The 19699-nt window shown below is 50.6% G+C and overlaps 1 protein-coding gene across 1 annotated transcript; it reads left to right on the forward strand.

Moving 5' to 3' along the window:
• The first annotated feature begins 1050 nt into the window (after window positions 1-1050).
• On the forward strand, window positions 1051-7035 carry LOC144671607 (trypsin-like). Its single transcript, XM_078533623.1, has 4 exons — window positions 1051-1244; window positions 2904-3163; window positions 5655-5791; window positions 6821-7035. The coding sequence occupies exons 1-4, from the start codon at window positions 1051-1053 to the stop codon at window positions 6968-6970; spliced, it is 741 nt and encodes a 246-aa protein (XP_078389749.1). The 3' UTR covers window positions 6971-7035.
• Window positions 7036-19699: the final 12664 nt, after the last annotated feature.

Here is a 19699-nt window from a genome sequence, read left to right on the forward strand (position 1 = left end):
GCCTACAACCCTCACTATCCCTGTAACCTCCTCCAGCCCCTACAACGCTCCCTATCTCTGTAACCTCCTCCAGCCCCTACAACCCTCCCTATCTCTGTAACCTCCTCCAGCACCTAGAACACTACCTATCTCTGTAACCTCCTCCAGCCCCTACAATTGTCCCTACCTCTGTAACCTCCTCCTGCCTCTACAACTCTCCCTACCTCTGTAACCTCCTCCAGCGCCTACAACCCTCCCTATTTCTGTAACCTCCTCCAGTCCCTACAACCCTCTGAGATCTCTGCTCTCCTCCAATTCCGGCCTCTTGACCATCCCCCGATTCCCATCGCTGCACCATTGGCAGCCGTGCCATCAGCTGCCTGGGGCCCTGAGCCCTGAAAATCCCTCCCTAAACCTCTCCACCTCTCTCTGTCTCTCTTTCTCACTCTCTCCTTCCCCCTTTAAAACGCTCTTAAAATCCAATCGTTTTGACTAAACCTTTGGCTGCCTGTCCCTGATGTCTCTTTATGTGACTCAGCGAGATACTTTGATTGATAATCAACCCTGTGAAGCTGTTTCATTATGTTAAAGGCACTATAGAAACGTAAGATGTTGTTGTTGCTAAGTGTCTGAGTGTGTGCATATGCAAGCGTGTTTATGTGTTTGATTGAAAGTTTTTGTGTGTTTGTGTCTGAGTGTGTATGTGTACATGTACAGGTGTGGGAGTGTGTATTTGTGTGTGTGTGTGATTGTGTGGCTGAGTGTAAGTGTGTTTTTGTGTGTGGGTGTGTGTGACTGTGGGTGTGTGTGACTGTGTGTATTTGTGTGCGTGTGTATTTCTGTGCGCGTGTATTTGTGTGCATATGTATTTGGGCGCGTGTGTGTGTAAGTAAGTGTGTGTGTTTGTGCGTGTGTGAATGTGTGTAAGCGTGTATGTGTGTGTGACTGCGTAAGTGTGTGTGTGATTTTGTGTAAGCGTGTATGAGTGTGTGACTGCGTAAGTGTGTGTGTGGTTGTGTGTGATTGTGTGTAAGTGTGTGTGTGTGACTGTGGGTGCGTGTGTGCAATCAGATGATGACCCTCACTCTCTGTATTTTTCATTACTCAGCTGCTGCTCCTGCGAATGTGAAGATCATTAACGGCCAGAATTGTTATCCTCACTCTATGCCCTGGCAGGTTTTTCTGACCTATAATGGGAATCGCTGGTGTGGGGGCTCCCTGATAAACGACCGGTGGATAGTGTCAGCTGCTCATTGTTACCAACCGTAAGTCCAGAGATGATCACAGCAACAAGCAAACATAAAAATATACACAAACATACAAACATACACAAACATACAAACATACACAAACATACAAACATACACAAACATACATACAAACATACACAAACATACAAATGTCCACAAACATACATACAAACATACACAAACATACATAAACATACAAACACTCACAAACATACATACAAACATACACAAACATGCATAAACATACCAACACTCACAAACATACATACATTCATACACAGACATACATAAACATACAATGACCCACAAACATACACAAGCATGCTTACATGAAAACATACACAAACATACACACACACTCAAACATACATACAAGCATACACAAACATACAAACATACATACAAACATACATACAAACATACACAAATATACACAAACATACATACAAAAACACACGAATACACACAAACATACATACAAGCATACACAAACATACGAACACTCACAAACACACACAAACACACACAAACATACAAACATAGACAAACATACATACAAACATATACAATCATACACAGATCAACACTGAATGATACAGAAACAAAAACATGAACATACAGATGTCCAAGCATACAATCTTACAGCGCACACATATAAACAATGATGGAGTAATAAGGGTTCTCTTGCAGACATTTCTCATACTTTCTGTATCACAATATGTGCACTCACCCTCCAAAAACGCTATATAGAAACTTCATCATCCCCCAAAAACCTCCAGAAAAAGGCTAAACTCCAGATGACTAATGCCCGGGTAGTGAGGGGGCAGTTTGACACTGGCCTCCTCTACATTCTTTTCTTATTCTTGTTGGCAAGAAGGACCCAAAATTAATGATTAAAACAGGGGTCAAAGTGAAAGGAAGGAGCAAGCCAAAGAGGAGCAGCAGATACAAAACACGGGCTTCAGCCTCAGCTGGAGGATTGTGTCCAGCTCTGGGCACCACACTTTAGGAAGGATGTGAAGGGAATAGAGAGAGAGCAGTAAGGATTCATGAGAATGGATCCAGGGATGAGGAACTTCAGTTAATGTGGAGAGAGTGGAGGAGCTGGGACTGTTCTCCTTGGGGAATATGTATGCTTGTATGTATGTTTGTGTATGTTTGTATGTTTGTGTATGTTTGTATGTTTGTGTATGTTTGTATGTATGTCTCTCCTTGGAGAAGAGAAGGTCGAGAGGAGGTTTGATAGAGGGGTTCAAAATCACGAGGGTTCTGGACTGGGTAGAGAGGGAGAAACCGTTCCCATTGGGGGGAAGGATCGAGAACCAGAGGGGCACAGATTTAAGGGGATTAGTAAAAGAAGCAACGGAGACATGAGGAGAAACTATTTCACCCTGCGAGTGGCTAGGATCTGGAATGCACTGCCCGAGAGTTTGAGGGAGGCAGGTTCAATCGAGGCTTTCGAAAGGGAATCAGGTTGTTATCCGAAGGGGAAACATTTGCAGGGTTACGGGGAAAGGACAGGGGGAATGGGTTTAGGTGAGTTGCTCTTTCAGAGAGCAGACAGGGACACGACAGGCTGAATGGCCTCCAGCTGCGCGATAACCATTCGACGACTTCCGGGAAACAGGAAGTGGGGAAATGACAGTGTTGAGCACTTCTCCTCTGATTGCCCAGGGCCAGCATCCTCGTGGCGCATCTGGGCGAACACAACCTCTCTCACCCCGAGGGGACGGAGCAGCGAATCCAAGTGGCCTCGGCCATCGTGCACCCCAGGTTCGACCACATGAACTTCAACAACGACATCATGCTGCTCAAACTCGCCTGGCCCGCCAAATTCGACCGGTACGTCAGACCCATCCCTCTGCCCAGCCAGTGTGCCACAGCCGGGACTGGATGCATCACCTCTGGCTGGGGGAATCTCGTGATTAACGGAGGTAAGGAGGGCCGGGGTGGTGAGGGGTTGGTGGAGGGGGGAGCGGGAAGGCGAGTTGGGGTTGGGGGCTGTTGGTTAGAACCTGAATGAATACTGCGCTGGTTTGAGGGGATGGTGGGTGGGAGGGCAGTGGGGGGTGTTGGAATGTGCGATCAAGCAATAATACTTCACTTTCCAGGCATAACTGAAATGTAGTCATCACTGCTCCCTGGAGACCTGTCCCAGCTTTGGAGACAATTGCAGAGATTTACTAGAAATGTGCCGGCTCTTTGAAGGATCTATCTAATGAGTCCCCACTCTCCCCCTGCTCTTTCCCACATAGCCCTATAATTTCCCTCCCTTCAAGTATTTCTCCAATTCCCCCTTTGGAAAGTTCCTATTGAATCTGCTTCCACCGCCCTTTCAGGCAGCGCCTTCCAGATCACAACAACTCGCTGTGTCAAAAAAAATAATTCTCCTCATCTCCCCCTCTGGTTCTTTTCCCGATTCTCTTCAATCTGTGTCCCTCTGGTTACCGACCCTCCTGCCGCTGGAAACACTTTCTCCTGATTGACTCTATCCAAACCCCTCATGATTTTGAACATCTCAATTCAATCTCCCCCTTAACCTTCTCTGCTCTAAGGAGAACAATCCCAGCTTCTCCAGTCTCTCCACATTTGTCCCAAAACCTGTGCTCACAGCCCAACACCCAGAACCAATTAAGCTTGATTTTAGCAACAACACCTTTGTTTTTAAATCCCTCCATGGCTTTTCCCTCCCTATCTTTGTAATCTCCTCCAGCCCCTACAACCATCCTGATCTCTGTAACCTCCTCCATGCCTACAACCCTATCTCTGTAATCGCCTCCAGCCCCTACAACACCATCTCTGTAACCTCCTCAAGCCCCTACAACCATCCTGATCTCTGTAACCTCCTCCAGCACCTACCACACTCCCTATCACCGTAACCTCCTCCAACCCCAACAACCCTCCCTATCTCTGTAATCTCCTCCAGCCCCTACCACCCTCCCTATCTCTGTAACCTCCTCCAGCCACTACATCCCCATTTCAATAACCTCCTCAAGCCCCTACAACCCTACCTATTTCTGTAACCTCCTCCAGCCCCTACCACACTCCCTATATCCGTAGCCTCCTCCAGCCGCTACAACCCTCCCAACAACACCTTTGTTTTTGAATCCCTCCATGGCTTTTCCCTCCCTATCTTTGTAACCTCCTCCAGCCCTTACAACCATCCTGATCTTTTGTAACCTCCTCCAGGCCCTACCACACTCCCTATCTCTGTAACCTCCTCCAGCCCCATCAACCCTCCCTATCTCTGTAACCTCCTCCAGCCCCTACCACCCTCCCTATCTCTGTAACCTCCTCCAGCCACTACATCCGCATTTCTGTAACCTCCTCCAGCCCGTACAATCCTCCCTATTTCTGTAACCTGCTCCAGCCCCTACAACCCTCCCTATCTCTGTAACCTCCTCCAGCCCCTACAACCCTCCCTATCTCTGCAACCTCCTCCAGCCCCTACAACTTTCTCTTTCTCTGTAACCTCCTCCAGCCCCTACAACCCTCCCTATCTGTGTAACCTCCTCCAACCCCTACAGCCCTCCCTATCCCTGTAACCTCCTCCAGCCCCTACAACCCTCCATTTCTCTGTAACCTCCTCCAACCCCTACAACCCTCCCTTTCTCTGTAACCTCCTCCAACCCCAACAATCCGCCGAGATCTCTGCTCTCCTCCAATTCCGCCTTCTTGAGCATCCCCCGATTCCCATCGCTCCACCATTGGCGGCCGTGCCTTCAGCTGCCTGGGGGCCCTAATCTCTGGAATTCCCTCCCTAAACCTCTCCGCCTCTCTCTCGTTCTCCCCCTTTAAAATACTCCTTAAAACGGACCCCTTCAACTGAGCTTTGGGTCATCTGTCCCTAATATCTCCTTCTGTAGCCCGATGCCAAATTTAGCTTGTTCATGCTCTTATGAAGCAGCTTGGGATGTTTTATAAAGTTAACAGTTCTATATAAATTCAAGTATGCTGTTGTTATTAAGGTGGTGTTAATAGCAGTCTACACATGGGCACAATGAGTTATTCTGCTGCTGATTAAGTTGGCCTGTCCCTTTAACAGGGCAACCTCTCATTGATCGAAATGCTGAGCTCATTCAGAGTTCAATTGCCGATTGGCAAATGCCTGTCAATTTAATCCCTTCTACCTCAAGGGATGTTCCACTGCCAATTGCACATTGTTAGTTCTCTAGACGGCCACCAGTGTTTCATATTGAGCTCTCCTTCTCCTGGCCACGAGGTTCTTCACCATCCTGACTACAGTAACCCAACATCTCTTTGTGTCTTGGCGAGCAGACCTGGATTCAATGCCCAGTGTATGCTTTAACCAGAGCTCTGTACACAACACTCAGTAAGCAAGACTATTGATTAAGTCGCTTGCAATTGGGGGGAGGAGAGTCACGTTTGGATCGGACTGTGCTGACTCATTTCTTTTCCCTTCAGTACAATATCCCGAAGTCCTACAGTGCCTGAATCAGCCCATCCTGCCTGATGCTGATTGCCGCAAAGCTTATCCACCCTACTTCACGGACAACATGTTCTGCTCAGGATACTGGGAGGGAGGTCAGAGCACATGCCAGGTAAGAGTGGCCCAACAGGGTGAGACCGAATGCATCAAACCACGAGCAATAGGAAGTGTCTCAAGCTGAGAGACAGAGGTTACCTCTACCTGAGGGATGGGGAATGTCTGAATTTGAGGGTGCGTAGAAGCAGAAGGAGGCTATTTCGCCCGTTTATCCTTCTGACAGTAAAGCACTCCCTCAGTATGACCCTCTGACAGTGCAGCACTCCTTCAGTACTGACCCTCCGACAGTGCAGCGCTCACTCGGTAATGACCCTCCGACAGTGCAGCACTCCCTCAGTGCTGACCCTCTGACAGTGCAGCACTCCCTCAGTACTGACTCTCCGACAGTGCAGCGCTCCCTCAGTACTGACCCTCTGACTGTGCATTGCTCCCTCAGTATTGACCAGCTAACAGTGCAGCACTTACACAATAATGACTCTCCAACCTTGCAGCACTCCCTCAGTACTGACCCTCCAACAGTGCAGCACTCCCTGAGCACTGACCCTCCAACAGTGCAGCGCTCCCTCAGTACTGACCCTCCGACAGTGCAGCACTCCCTCAGTACTGACCCTCCAACAGTGCAGCACTCCCTCAGTACTGACCCTCCGACAGTGCAGCGCTCCCTCAGCACTGACCCTCCGACAGTGCAGCACTCCCTCAGTACTGACCCTCCGACAGTGCAGCACTCCCTCAGCACTGACCCTCCGACAGTGCAGCGCTCCCTCAGCACTGACCCTCCGACAGTGCAGCACTCCCTCAGCACTGACCCTCCGACAGTGCAGCGCTCCCTCAGTACTGACCCTCTGACAGTGCAGCACTCCCTCAGTACTAACCCTCCGACAGTGCAGCACTCCCTAAGCACTGAGCCTTGTCCTTTGGGGCTCTGGACTGGTACTCAGACCCGTAACCTCCTGATTGTGCGGACAGAGTACCACCCAGCGAGCTCGGGTCCCACACCGGGATCCCGGGGGAGCTACGGATGACCATCCGATTATCACTTTGTCTATCTCACTCCGAATTACACTCCATGTCTTTTTTGCTGCAGGGAGACTCAGGGGGACCTGTGGTCTGTAATGGGGAGCTACAAGGCATTACTTCCTGGGGATACGACTGTGCTATGGAGGATCATCCCAGCGTCTTTGTGAAAGTTTGTAACTACAACAACTGGATCCAAAGGGTCATGGCTGAAAACTGAGCGGAGAATCCTAACCCTGAAACTACCTGCAATGAGGGAAAGGAAAATGTTGCAAGTTCCCAATAAAGATTGATTGTCAAGTTGTGTTGCATTTGGATTCTTTTTTTGCTACATCTCTTTTGGAACGTGCAGAATCCCACATCCATCCCCTCGCTGCCTCCAGACTGTAACTATTCCAACATTCCTCTCGGCAATCTGCCTTCCTCACAGGGATGTCAGAAATAGGAGCAGGAGGAGGCCATTCCGCCCCTCGAGCCTCCCTCCCCCATTCTATACGATCATGGCTGATACTCGACCTCGACTCCGCTTTCTCTCCTTATCGCTTAGCGCCCAAAAATCTATCCATCTCTGTCTTGAATGGATTCAGCTATGGAGCATCCACAGCTCTCTGGGGGAGAGAATTCCAAAGATTTCTCCTTCCGTAAACTTAAACACATCCAAAAATCTGCTGTCCCCGTGTCTTAACACACACAAAGTCTCGTGTACCCAGCAGCCCCTGTTGCTCGCTGATCTACATTGGCTCCTGGTCGGGCAACACATCGATTTTATAATCCCCGTCCTGCTTTTCAAATCCTTCCATGGCCTCCTCACCTCCTCCCTATCTCTGAACCTTCCTCCAGCCCCTACAACCCTCCCTATCTCTGAAACCTCCTCCAGCACCTACAACCCTCCCTAACTCTGTAATAACCTCCAACCCATAAAACCCTCGTTATATCTGTAACCTCCTCAAGCCCCTACAACTCTCCCAATCTCTGTAACATCCTCCAGACCCCTACAAACAACCCTATCTATATAACAACCCCCAGACTCCAAAAGCCCTCCCTATCTCTGTAACCTACTCCAGCACCTACAACTCTTCCTAACTCTGTAACCTCCTCAAGCACCTACCACCCTCCCTATCTCTGTAACCACCTCGAGCACCTACAGCCCTCCCCATCTCTGTAACCTACTCCAGCCCCTAAAACAATCCCTATCTCTGTAACCTCCTCCAACACCTACAACACTCACTAACATCCAAATTCCACCCGCCCCTAAAACGCAACCTATCTCTATAACCTCCTCCAGCCCCTACAACACTCTCCATCTGTAAACTCCTCCAGCCCCTACAACACTCCCTATCTCCGTAAACACCTCCAGACCCTAAAACCCTCCCTATCTCTGTAACCTCCTCCAGCACCTACAACCATCCCTATCACTCCAACCTCCTCGAGGCCCAACAAAATTCCCCATCTTTGTAAGCTCCTCCATCCCCTACAACCCGCCCCATCTCTGTAACCTCCTCCAGCCCCTACAACCCTCCCTATTTCTGTAACCTCCTCCAGCACCTACAAACCTCCCTATGTCACCAACTTACTCCTGCACCTACAACCCTACCTATCTCTATAACCTCCTCCAACCCTACAACCCTCCCCATCTCTGTGACTTCCTCCAGCCCCTACAATCCTCACTATCTCTGTAACTTCCTGCAGCCCCTACAACACTTCCTATCTCTGTAACCTCCTCCAGCCCCTACAACCCTCCCTATCTCTGTAACCTCCTTGAGCCCCAACAAAACTCCCCACCTCTGTGAACTCCTCCAGACCCTACAACCCTCCCCAGCCCTGTAACCTCCTCCATCCCCTACAACCCTCCCTATCTCTGTAATCTCCTCCAGCCCCTACAATACTCCCCGTTTCCCCAGTACTGGTGCCAGAACCCATGAATAGAAACCCAATTCTCCCACGCAAATCTTACAGCCACACAGACATACAAACACACTGACATAAGTACAATCAGAATAAACTTCTCCAGCCCTTACAACATTCCCTGTCTCTGTAAACTCCTCCAACCTCTACAACACTCCCTATCTCTGTAAACTCCTCCAGCCCCTACAACACTCTCCATCTGTAACCTCCTCAACCCCTACAAAACTCCCTATCTCTGTAACCTCCACCCGACACTAAAACACTCCATATCTCTGTAAACTCCTGCAGCCGCTACAACCCTACCTATCTCTGTAACCTCATCCAGCACCTACAAACCTCACTATCTCTTCAACCTCCTCCAGCCCCTACAACACTCCCCATCTCTGTAACCTCCTCGAACACCCACAACCATCCCTATCTCTGTTACTTCCTCCAGCACCTGCAACCCTCCCTATCTCTGTAACATCCTCCAGCCCCTACAACCATCCCCATCTCTGTAACCTCCTCCAGCAGCTCAAGCCTCCCCATCTCTGTGAACACCTCCAGTCCCTACAACCCTCCCAATCTCTGTGACCTCCTCTAGTCCCTACAACCCTCCCTATCGCTGTAACCTCCTCCAGCCCCTACAACCTGCCTTATCTCTGTCACCTTCTCCAGCCCCTTCAAACCTTCCGATCTCTGTAACCTCCTCTAGCCCCAACATCCCTCCCCATCTCTGTAACCTCCTCCAGCCAACACAATTCTCCTTATCTTTGTAATATCCTCCAGACACCACAACCCTCCCTATCTCTGTAACCTCCTCCAGCCCCTACAACCCTCCCTATCTCTGTAACCTCCTCCAGCACCTACAACAAATCCCATCTCTGTAACCTCCTCCAGCCCCTACAATCCTCCCTATCTCTGTAACATCCTCCAGCCCCTACAATCCTCCCTATCTCTGTAACATCCTCCAGCCCCTACAATCCTCCCCATCTCTGTGAACTCCTCCAGCCCATACAAGCCTCCCGATCGCTGTAACATTCTCTAGCCCCTACAACACTCCCTATCTCTGTAAACTCTTCCAGCCCTTACAACACTCACTATCTCTGCAACCTCCTCTGGCCCCTACAACACTCTCTATCTCTGTAACCTCCTCCAGCCCTATGAACCTCCCTATCTCTGTAAACTCCTCCAGCCCCTACAACACTCCCCATCTCTGTAACCTCCTACAGCATTTACAATTCTCCTTATCTTTGTAACCGCCTCCAAACCCTACAACCCTCCATATCTCAATAACCCCCTACAGCCTCGACAACACTGCATTTCTCTGCAACCTACTCCAGCCCAAACAACCCGCCGTAACTCTGTAACCTCCTCCAGCACCTACAACACTCACTAACATCCAAATTCCACCCGCCCCTAAAACCCAACCTATCTCTATAACCTCCTCCAGCCCCTACAACACTCTCCATCTGTAAACTCCTCTAGCCCCTATAACACTCCCTATCTCTGTAACCTCCACCCGCCACTAAAACACTCCATATCTCTGTAAACTCCTGCAGCCGCTACAACCCAACCTATCTCTGTAACCTCATCCAGCACCTACAAACCTCCCTATCTCTTCAACCTCCTCCAGCCCCTACAACACTCCCCATCTCTGTAACCTCCTCGAACACCCACAACCCACCCTATCTCTGTAACCTCCTCCAGCAGCTCAAGCCTCCCCATCTCTGTGAACAACTCCAGCCCCTACCACATTCCCAATCTCTGTGACCTCCTCTAGTCCATACAAACCTGCCTATCGCTGTAACCTTCTCCAGCCCCTACAACCTGACTTATCTCTGTAACCTCCTCCAGCCCCTTCAAACCTCCCTATCTCTGTAACCTCCTCCAGCCCCTACATCCCTCCCCATCTCTGTAACCTCCTCCAGCCCCTTCAAACCTCGCTATCTCTGTAACCTCCTCTAGCCCCAACAACCCTCCCCATCTCTGTAACCTCCTCCAGCCACTACAATTCTCCTTATCTCTGTAACATCCTCCAGACCCCACAACCCTCCCTATCTCTGTAACCTCCTCCAGCCCCTACAACACTCCCTATCTCTGTATCCTACTCCAACCCCAACAACTCAACCTATCTCTATAACCTCCTCCAGCAACTACAACAAGCCACATCTCTGTAACCTCCGCCAGCCCCTACAACACTCCCTATCTCTGAACCTTCCTCCAGACCCTACAAAACTCCCTATCTCTGAAACCTCCTACAGCCCCTACAACCCTCCCTAACTCTGTAATAACCTCCAACCCATGCAACCCTCGTGATATCTGTAACCTCCTCAAGCCCCTACAACTCTCCCAATCTCTGTAACATCCTCCAGAACCCTACAAACAACCCTATCTATATAACCACACCCAGACTCCAACAGCCCTCCCTATCTCTGTAGCCTACTCCAGCACCTACAACTGACCCTAACTCTGTAACCTCCACAAACACCTACCACCCTCCCTATCTCTGTAACCTCCTCGAGCACCTACAACCTTCCCCATCTCTGTAACCTTCTCCAGCCCCTACAACCCTCCCTATCTCGGTAACCTCCTCCAGCCCCGACAAACGTCCCCATCTTTGTGAACTCCTCCAGTCCCTACAACCCTCCGCAGCCCTGTAACCTCCTCCAGCCCCTACAAACCTCCCCGTTTCCCCAGTACTGGTGCCAGACCCCATGAATAGAAACCCAATTCTCCCACACAAATCTTACAGCCACACAGTCATACAAACATACTGACATAAGTACAATCAGAGGACTCCAGCCTAAGGGCTGTGACCGCCTCTGGGGACAACACAATCCAGGTGACCACACCTCTCCACCTCCTGCACCCTAGATGCATCGCAGAGTCCAAAGCCCGGACTCCAGCTCATTAGTCTCTGAGCTGGAGTTCCTCGAGCTGCGGACACTCACGGTAGATGTGTCACACAGGGACCCTCCATCCCTTGTGGGCTGCACCTATTTGCCTCATCACATCCCCGCCAAGCACCTCGGTGGGGGGGAACTTATACTGTGTCCAAGGCGCTATCGGAATGCAAGTTTCTGTCGTAATTGGCGTATAGGGTGGACGTGTCCAGTAATGGTGATTGATTGTCCAGTAATGGTGATTGATTGTCCAGTAATGGAGATTGATTGTCCAGTAATGGTGATTGATTGTCCAGTAATGGTGATTGATTCAGGGTTTGTGCCTGGACAACGTATCAATACAGACCTGAGGTCAACAGCTACAAGCGTCTCTCCTTCCAGAATTCGCTTCTCAATTGAAGTCTTGAAGCTGATTCATGATTAGACACGTCCAATTGCTGGGACTGTCACTTTAACCACAAATATAAAGGACAGGGGCTTCACTGGGATCATTCCCTGCGCTGGGATAAGCTGTAAGATGCAGGCTTTCCTCTTCACCCTGCTCCTGGGAGCGGCAGATATGATCACAGATATACTGAAATGTGTGTGTGGGGGTCCACAAGCGTGGCTGCTTGTCTGGCAATGTCTCCTCTCCCTGGCTACCCATCCCCATTCCTTTCCGTGGCAACAGTCTGAGACTGAACCTGTCAGCTTGTATCCTCGGGGTCACATTTGACCCCCAGATTTGCTCACTGTCAAACCATTCCTATTTCTCCCTCCGCAACATTGCCCAGCTTCACCCCGACCCCGTCTCCTCTCATCTCATCTACTGCTGAAACCCTCATCCAATCCAGCATTGCCCCCAGATGCGACTATTCCGACAAATCCCTGACTGTTCTCCCACGTTCCACCCTCCGTAAACTTGAGGTCATCCGAACCTCTGCTGCCCGTGTCTTAACTCGCACTGAGTCCCACTCACCTATCATCTCTGGTGCTCACGGACCAGCATTGGCTCCTGGTTAGCAACATATTGATTTTAAAATTCCTCCAACCCCTACAACCCTCCCTATCTCTGTAACCTCCTCCAGCCCCAACAACCCTCCCTATCTCTGTAACCTCCACCAGCTCCTGCAACCCTCCCTATCCCTGTAACATCCTCCAGCCCCTACAACTCTCCCTATCTCTGTAACCTCCTCCAGCCCCAACAACCCTCCCTATCTCTGTAACCTCCACCAGCTCCTGCAACCCTCCCTATCCCTGTAACATCCTCCAGCCCCTACAACCCTCCCTATCTCTGTAACCTCCTCCAGCCCCTACAAACCTCCCTATCTCTGTAACCTCCTCCAGCCCCTACAACACTCCCTATCTCTGCAACTTCCACCAGCCCCACAACACTCCCTATCTCTGTAACCTCCTCCAGCCACTACAACCCTGCCTATCTCTGTAACTTCCGCCAGCACCTACAACCCTCCCTATCTCTGTAAATTCCTCCAGCGCCTATAGCCCTCCCTATCTCTGTAACGTCCACCAGCCCCTAGAACCCTCCCTATCACTCTAATCTCCTCCAGCCCCGACAACAACACTCCCTAACGCTGGAACCTTATCCAACCCCTACAACAATCGCTGTCTCTGTAACCTCCTCCAGCCCCTACAACCCTCCCTATCTCGATAACCTCCTGCAGCCCCTACAAGCCTCCCTATCTCTGTTAGCTCCTCCAGCCCCTACAACCCTCCCTATCTCCTTAACCTCCTCCAGCCCCTACAACACTCCCTATCTCTGTAACCTCATCCAGCTCGTACAACACTCCCTATCTCTGTAACCTCTTCCAGCCCCTACAACACTCCCTATCTATGTTACCTCCTCCAGCCCATACAACCCTCCCAATCTCTGTTACCTCCTCCAGGCCCTACAACCCTCCCTATCTCTGTAACTCCTCCAGCGCCTATAGCCCTCCCTATCTCTGTAACCTCCTCCAGCACGTACAACCCTCCCTATCTCAGTGACCTATTCCAACCCCTTCAAACCGCCCTAGCTCTGTAACCTCCTCCAGCCACTACAACCCTCCCTATCTCTATAACCTCCTCCAGCCCCTACAACACTCCCTATCTCTGTAACCTCCTCAAGCCCCTACAACAACACTCCCTAATGCTGTAACCTTCTCCAGGCTCTACAACACTCCCTATCTCTGAAATATCCTCCAGCCCCTACAACACTCCCTATCTCCATAACCTCCTCCAGCCCCTTCAGCTCTCCCTATCTCTGTAACCTCCTCCAGCCACGACAGCCCTCCTTATCTCTGTAACCTCCTCCAGCCACTACAGCCCTCCCTATCTCTGTAACCTCCTCCAGCACCTATAAACCTCCCTATCTCTGTAACCTCCTCCAGCCCCTACAACCCTCCCTATCTCTGTAACCTCCTCCAGCACGTACAACCCTTCCTATCTCAGTGACCTTTTCCAACCCCTACAAACCGCCCTATTTCTGTAACCTCCTCCAGACCCAACAACGTTCCCTAACTCTGTAACCTCCTCCAATCCCTTAAGCCCTCCCTATCTCTGTAACCTTCCCCAACGCCTAAAACCCTCACTATCTCCGTAACCTCCTCCAGCCCCAACAACCCTCCTTATCTCTGTAACATCCTCTAAACCCTACACCCCTCCCTATCTCTGTAACCTCCTCCAGCCCCTATACCATTCCCGATCTCTGTAAATTCCTCCAGCGCCTACAAGCCTCCCTATCTCTGTAACCTCCTCCAGCCCGTACAACCCTCCCTATCTCTATAACCTCCTCCAGCCCCTAGAAACCTCCCTATCACTGTAATCTCCTCCAGCCGCTACAACCCTCCCTATCTCTGTAACCTCCACCAGAACCTACAACCCTCCCTATCTCTGTTACTCCTCCAGTGCCTATAGCCCTCCCTATCTCTGTAACCTCCTCCAGCACGTCCAACCCTCCCTATCTGTGTAACCTCCTCCAACCCCTACAACCCTCATTATCACTGTAATCTCCTCCAGCCCCTACAACACTCCCTAACGCTGTAACCTTGTCCAGCCCCTACAACACTCCCTATCTCTGTAATATCCTCCAGCCCTTACAACACTCCCTATCTCTGTAATCACCTCCAGCGCCTATAGCCCTCCCTATCTCTGTAACATCCTCCAGCCCCTCAACCCTCCCTATCTCCAAAACCCCCTCCAGCCCCTACAACCCTCGCTATCTCCGTAACCCCCTCCAGCCCCTACAACCCTCCCTATCTCTGTAACCTCCTCCAGCCCTACGTCCCTGCCTATCTCTGTAAACTCCTCCAGCCCCTACAACACTCCCCATCTCTGTAACCTCCTCCAGCACCTACAACACTCACTAACACCCAAATTCCTCCCTCCCCGACAACCCAACTTATCTCTATAACCTCCTCCAACCCCTACAACACTCTCCATCTGTAACCTCCTCTAGCCCCTACAAACCTCCATATCTCTGTAACCTGCTCCCGCCACTAAAACACTCCATATCTCTGTAAACTCCTGCAGCCCTCCCTATGTCTGTAACCTCCTCCAGCACCTACAAACCTCCCTATCTCCTCAACCTCGTTCAGCCCCTACAACACTCCCCATCTCTGTAACCTCCTCGATCCCCCACAACCCTCCCTATCTCTGTAACCTTCCCCAGCCCATACAACCATCCGTATCATTGTAAGATTCTGCAACACATACAACACTCCCTATCTCTGTAACCTCCTCCGGCACCTGCAACCCTCCCTATATCTGTAACATCCTCCAGCCCCTACAACCATCCCCATCTCTGTAACCTCCTCCAGCAGCTCAAGCCTCCCCATCTCTGAGACCTCCTCTAGCGCCTACAACCCTCCCTATTGCTGTAAACTCGACCAGCCCCTTCAACCTTCCCTATCTCTGTAACGTCATCCAGCCCCTACAACCCTCCCTATCTCTGTAACCTCCTACAGCCCCTACAACACTCCCTATCTCTGTAACCTACTCCAGCCCCTACAACTCCACCTATCTCTATAACCTCCTCCAGCCCCTACAACCCTCCCTATCTCTGTAACATCCTCCAGCACCTACAAATCTCCCTATCTCTGTAACCTCCTCCAGCCCCTACAGCCCTCCCTATCTCTGTAACATCCTCCAGCCCCTACAACCCTCCCCATCTCTGTAAGCTCCTCCAGCAGTTACAACCCTCCCCATCTCTGTCAACACATCTAGCCCCTATAACCCTCTACATCTCTGTGACCTCCTCCAGCCCCTACTGCCCTCCCTATCTCTGTAACCTCCTCCAGTCCCTACAACACTCCCTATCTCTGTAACCTTCTCCAGCCCGTACAAAACTGCCAAATTCTGTAACCTTCTCCAGCACCTACAAACCTCCCTATCACTTCAACCTCCTCCAGCCCCTACAACGCTCCCCATCTCTGTGAACACCTCCAGCCCCTACAACCCTCCCCATTTCTGTGACCTCCTCTATCACCTGCAACCCTCCCTATCTCTGTAGCGTTCTCCAGGCCTTACAACAATCCCTATCTGTTTAAACTCTTCCAGCGCCGACAAACCTCCACATCTCTGTAACATCTTCCAGCCCCTCCAACCCTCCCTATCTCTGTAACATCCTCCAGCCCCTACAACACTCCCTATCTCTGTAACCTCCTCCAGCCCCAACAAAGCTCACTAACTTTGTAACCTCCTGCAGCCCCTACAACCCTCCCCAAATCTGTGACCTCCTCCAGCCCCTACAACCCTCCCCGTTTCCCCAGTACTGGAGCCAGAGCCCATGAATAGACACTCACAGTATATGTGTCACACAGAGACGCTCCATCTCTTGTGGGCTGCATCTTTTGCCTCATCACATCCCCAAGAAGGACCTCGGTGTTGGGGGACATTTTACTTTGTCCAAGGCGCTATCAGAATTCAGGTTTTTGTTGTAATTGGTGTGCAGGGTTCACGTGTCCAGTAATGGTGATTGATTGTCTAGTAATGGAGATTGATTGTCCAGTAATGGTGATTGATTGTCCAGTAATGGTGATTGATTGTCCAGTAATGGTGACTGATTGTCCAGTAATGGTGATTGATTGTCCAGTAATGGAGATTGATTGTCCAGTAATGGAGATTGATTGTCCAGTAATGGTGATTGATTGTCCAGTAATGGTGATTGATTGTCCAGTAATGGTGATTGATTGTCCAGTAATGGTGATTGATTGTCCAGTAATGGTGATTGATTGTCCAGTAATGGTGACTGATTGTCCAGTAATGGTGATTGATTGTCCAGTAATGGAGATTGATTGTCCAGTAATGGAGATTGATTGTCCAGTAATGGTGATTGATTGTCCAGTAATGGAGATTGATTGTCCAGTAATGGTGATTGATTGTCCAGTAATGGTGATTGATTGTCCAGTAATGGTGATTGATTGTCCAGTAATGGTGATTGATTATCCAGTAATGGTGATTGATTCAGGGTTTGTGCCTGGACAACGTATCAATACAGACCTGAGGTCAACAGCTACAAGCGTCTCTCCTTCCAGAATTCGCTTCTCAAAAGAGGTCTTGCAGCTCATTAATGATTAGCCACGTCCAATTGCTGGGACTGTCACTTTAAGCCACATATATAAAGGACAGGGGCTTCACTGGGATCATTCCCTGCGCTGGGATAAGCTGTAAGATGCAGGCTTTCCTCTTCACACTGCTCCTGGGAGCGGCAGGTATGATCACAGATATACTGAAATGTGTGTGTGGGGGTGCACATGTTTGACCCCCAGATTTGCTCACTGTCAAACCATTCCTATTTCCCCCTCCGCAACATTGTCCAGCTTCACCCCGACCCCGTCTCGTCTCATCTCATCTACTGCTGAAACCCTCATCCAATCCAGCATTGCCCCCAGATGCGACTATTCCGACAAATCCCTGACTGTTCTCCCACGTTCCACCCTCCATAAACTTGAGGTCATTCGTACCTCTGCTGCACGTGTCTTAACTCGCACTGAGTCCCACTCACCTATCACCTCTGGTGCTCACAGTCCAGCATTGGCTCCTGGTTAGCAACATATTGATTTTAAAATTCCAACAGCCCCTACAACCCTCCCTATCTCTGTAACCTCCTCCAGCCCCTACAACCCTCCCTATCTCTGTAACCTCCTCCAGCCCCTACAACCCTCCCTATCTCTGTAACCTCCTCCAGCCCCTACAACCCTCCCTATCTCTGTATCCTCCTCCAGCCCCTACAACCCTCCCTATCTCTGTAACCTCCTCCAGCCCCTACAACCCTCCCTATCTCTGTAACCTCCTCCAGCCCCTACAACCCTCCCTATCTCTGTAACCTCCTCCAGCCCCTACAACCCTCCCTATCTCTGTAACCTCATCCAGCCCCTACAACACTCCCCATCTCTGTAACTTCCTCCAAACCCCACAACACACTCTATCTCTGTAACCTCCTCCAGCCCATACAACCCTCCGTATCTCTGTAACATCCTCCAGCCCCTAAAACCCTCCCCATCTCTGTAACCTCCTCCAGCAGTTACAAGCCTCCCCATCTCTGTGAACACCAACAGCCCCTACAACCCTCCCCATCTCTGTGAACACCTCCAGCCCCTACAACCCTCCCCATCTCTGTGAACTCCTCCAGCCCCTACAACCCTACCTAACGCTGTAACCTCATCCAGTCCCTACAACACTCCCTATATCTATAAACTTCTCCAGCCCCTACAACACTGCCAAACTCTGTAACCTTCTCCAGCCCCTACAACACTCCCTATCTCAGTAAACTCCTCCAGCCCCTACAACACTCACTATCGCTGTAACCTCCTCTGCCCCTACAACACTCCCTATCTCTGCAACCTCCTCCACCACCTACAATCTTCCCTATCTCTTCAACCTCCTCCAGCCCCTAAAACCCTCCCCATCTCTGTTAACACCTCCAGCCCCTAAAACGCTCCCCATCTCTGTGACCTCCTCCAGCCCCTACGACCTTCCCTATCTCTGTAGCCTCCTACAGGCCATACCACAATCCCTATCTCTGTAACCTCTTCCAGCCCCGACAACCGTCCGCATCTCTGTAACCTCCTCCAGACCCTACACCCCTCCCTATCTCTGTAACCTCCTCCAGCCCTACGAACCTCCCTATCTCTGTAAACTCCTCCAGCCCCTACAACACTCCCCATCTCTGTAACCTCCTCCAGCATTTACAATTCTCCTTATCTTTGTAACCGCCTCCAGACATTACAACACTCCATATCTCGATGACCCCCAACAGTCCCTACAGCACTGCCATTCACTGCAACCTACTCCAGCCCAAAAAACCCACCGTATCTCTGTAACCTCCTCCAGCACCTACAACACTCACAAACAGCCAAATTCCCCCCGCCCCTGCAACCCACCCTATCTCTATAACCTCCTCCAGCCCCTACAACACTCCCTATCTGTAACCTCCTCTAGCCCCTGCAACCCTCCCTATCTCTGTAACCTCCAGCCGCCACTAAAACACTCCATATCTCTGTAAACTCTTGCAGCCGCTACAACCCTCCCTATCTCTGTAACCTCATCCAGCGCCTACAAACCTCCCTATCCCTGTAACCTCAACCAGCGCCTACAAACCTCCCTATCTCTTCAACCTCCTGCAGCCCCTACAACACTCCCCATCTCTGTAAATTCCTCCAAACCCCACAACTCACTCTATGTCTGTAACCTCCTGCAGCCCATACAACCCTCCGTATCTCTGTAACATCCTCCAGCACCTGCAAATCTCCCTATCTCTGTAACCTCCTCCAGCACCTACAACACTCCCTATCTCTGTAACCTCCTCCAGCCCCTACAACCCTCCCTATGTCTATAACATCCTCCATCCCCCACAACACTCCCCATCTCTGTAACCTCCTCCAGCAGTTACAAACCTCCCCATCTCTGTGAACACTTCTAGCCCCTACAACCCTCCACATCTCTGTGAACTCCTCCAGCCCCTACAACCCTGCCTAGCGCTGTAACCTCCTCCAGCCCCTACAACACTCCCTATCTCTGTAACCTTCTCCAGCCCCTACAACCCTCCCTATCACTGTAACCTCCTCCAGCCCCTACAACACTCCCTGTCTCTGTAACCATCTCCAGCCCCTACAACACTGCCTATCTCTGTAACCTTCTCCAGCCCCTACAACACTGCCAAATTCTGCAACCTTCTCCAGCCC

The sequence above is a fragment of the Cetorhinus maximus genome, chromosome 33, assembly GCF_964194155.1.
Source record: "Cetorhinus maximus chromosome 33, sCetMax3.hap1.1, whole genome shotgun sequence".
NCBI classification, from domain to species: Eukaryota; Metazoa; Chordata; class Chondrichthyes; order Lamniformes; family Cetorhinidae; genus Cetorhinus; species Cetorhinus maximus.

Excerpts from the sequence above, each read along its gene's own strand:
- LOC144671607 (XM_078533623.1), top strand. The coding sequence starts at position 1,051 with ATGATGACCCTCACTCTCTGTATTTTTCATTACTCAGCTGCTGCTCCT. Across the intron at positions 3,164-5,654 it reads GAATCTCGTGATTAACGGAG|TACAATATCCCGAAGTCCTA; the intron begins GTAAGGAGGGCC and ends TTTTCCCTTCAG. Across the intron at positions 5,792-6,820 it reads GAGGTCAGAGCACATGCCAG|GGAGACTCAGGGGGACCTGT; the intron begins GTAAGAGTGGCC and ends TTTTTGCTGCAG.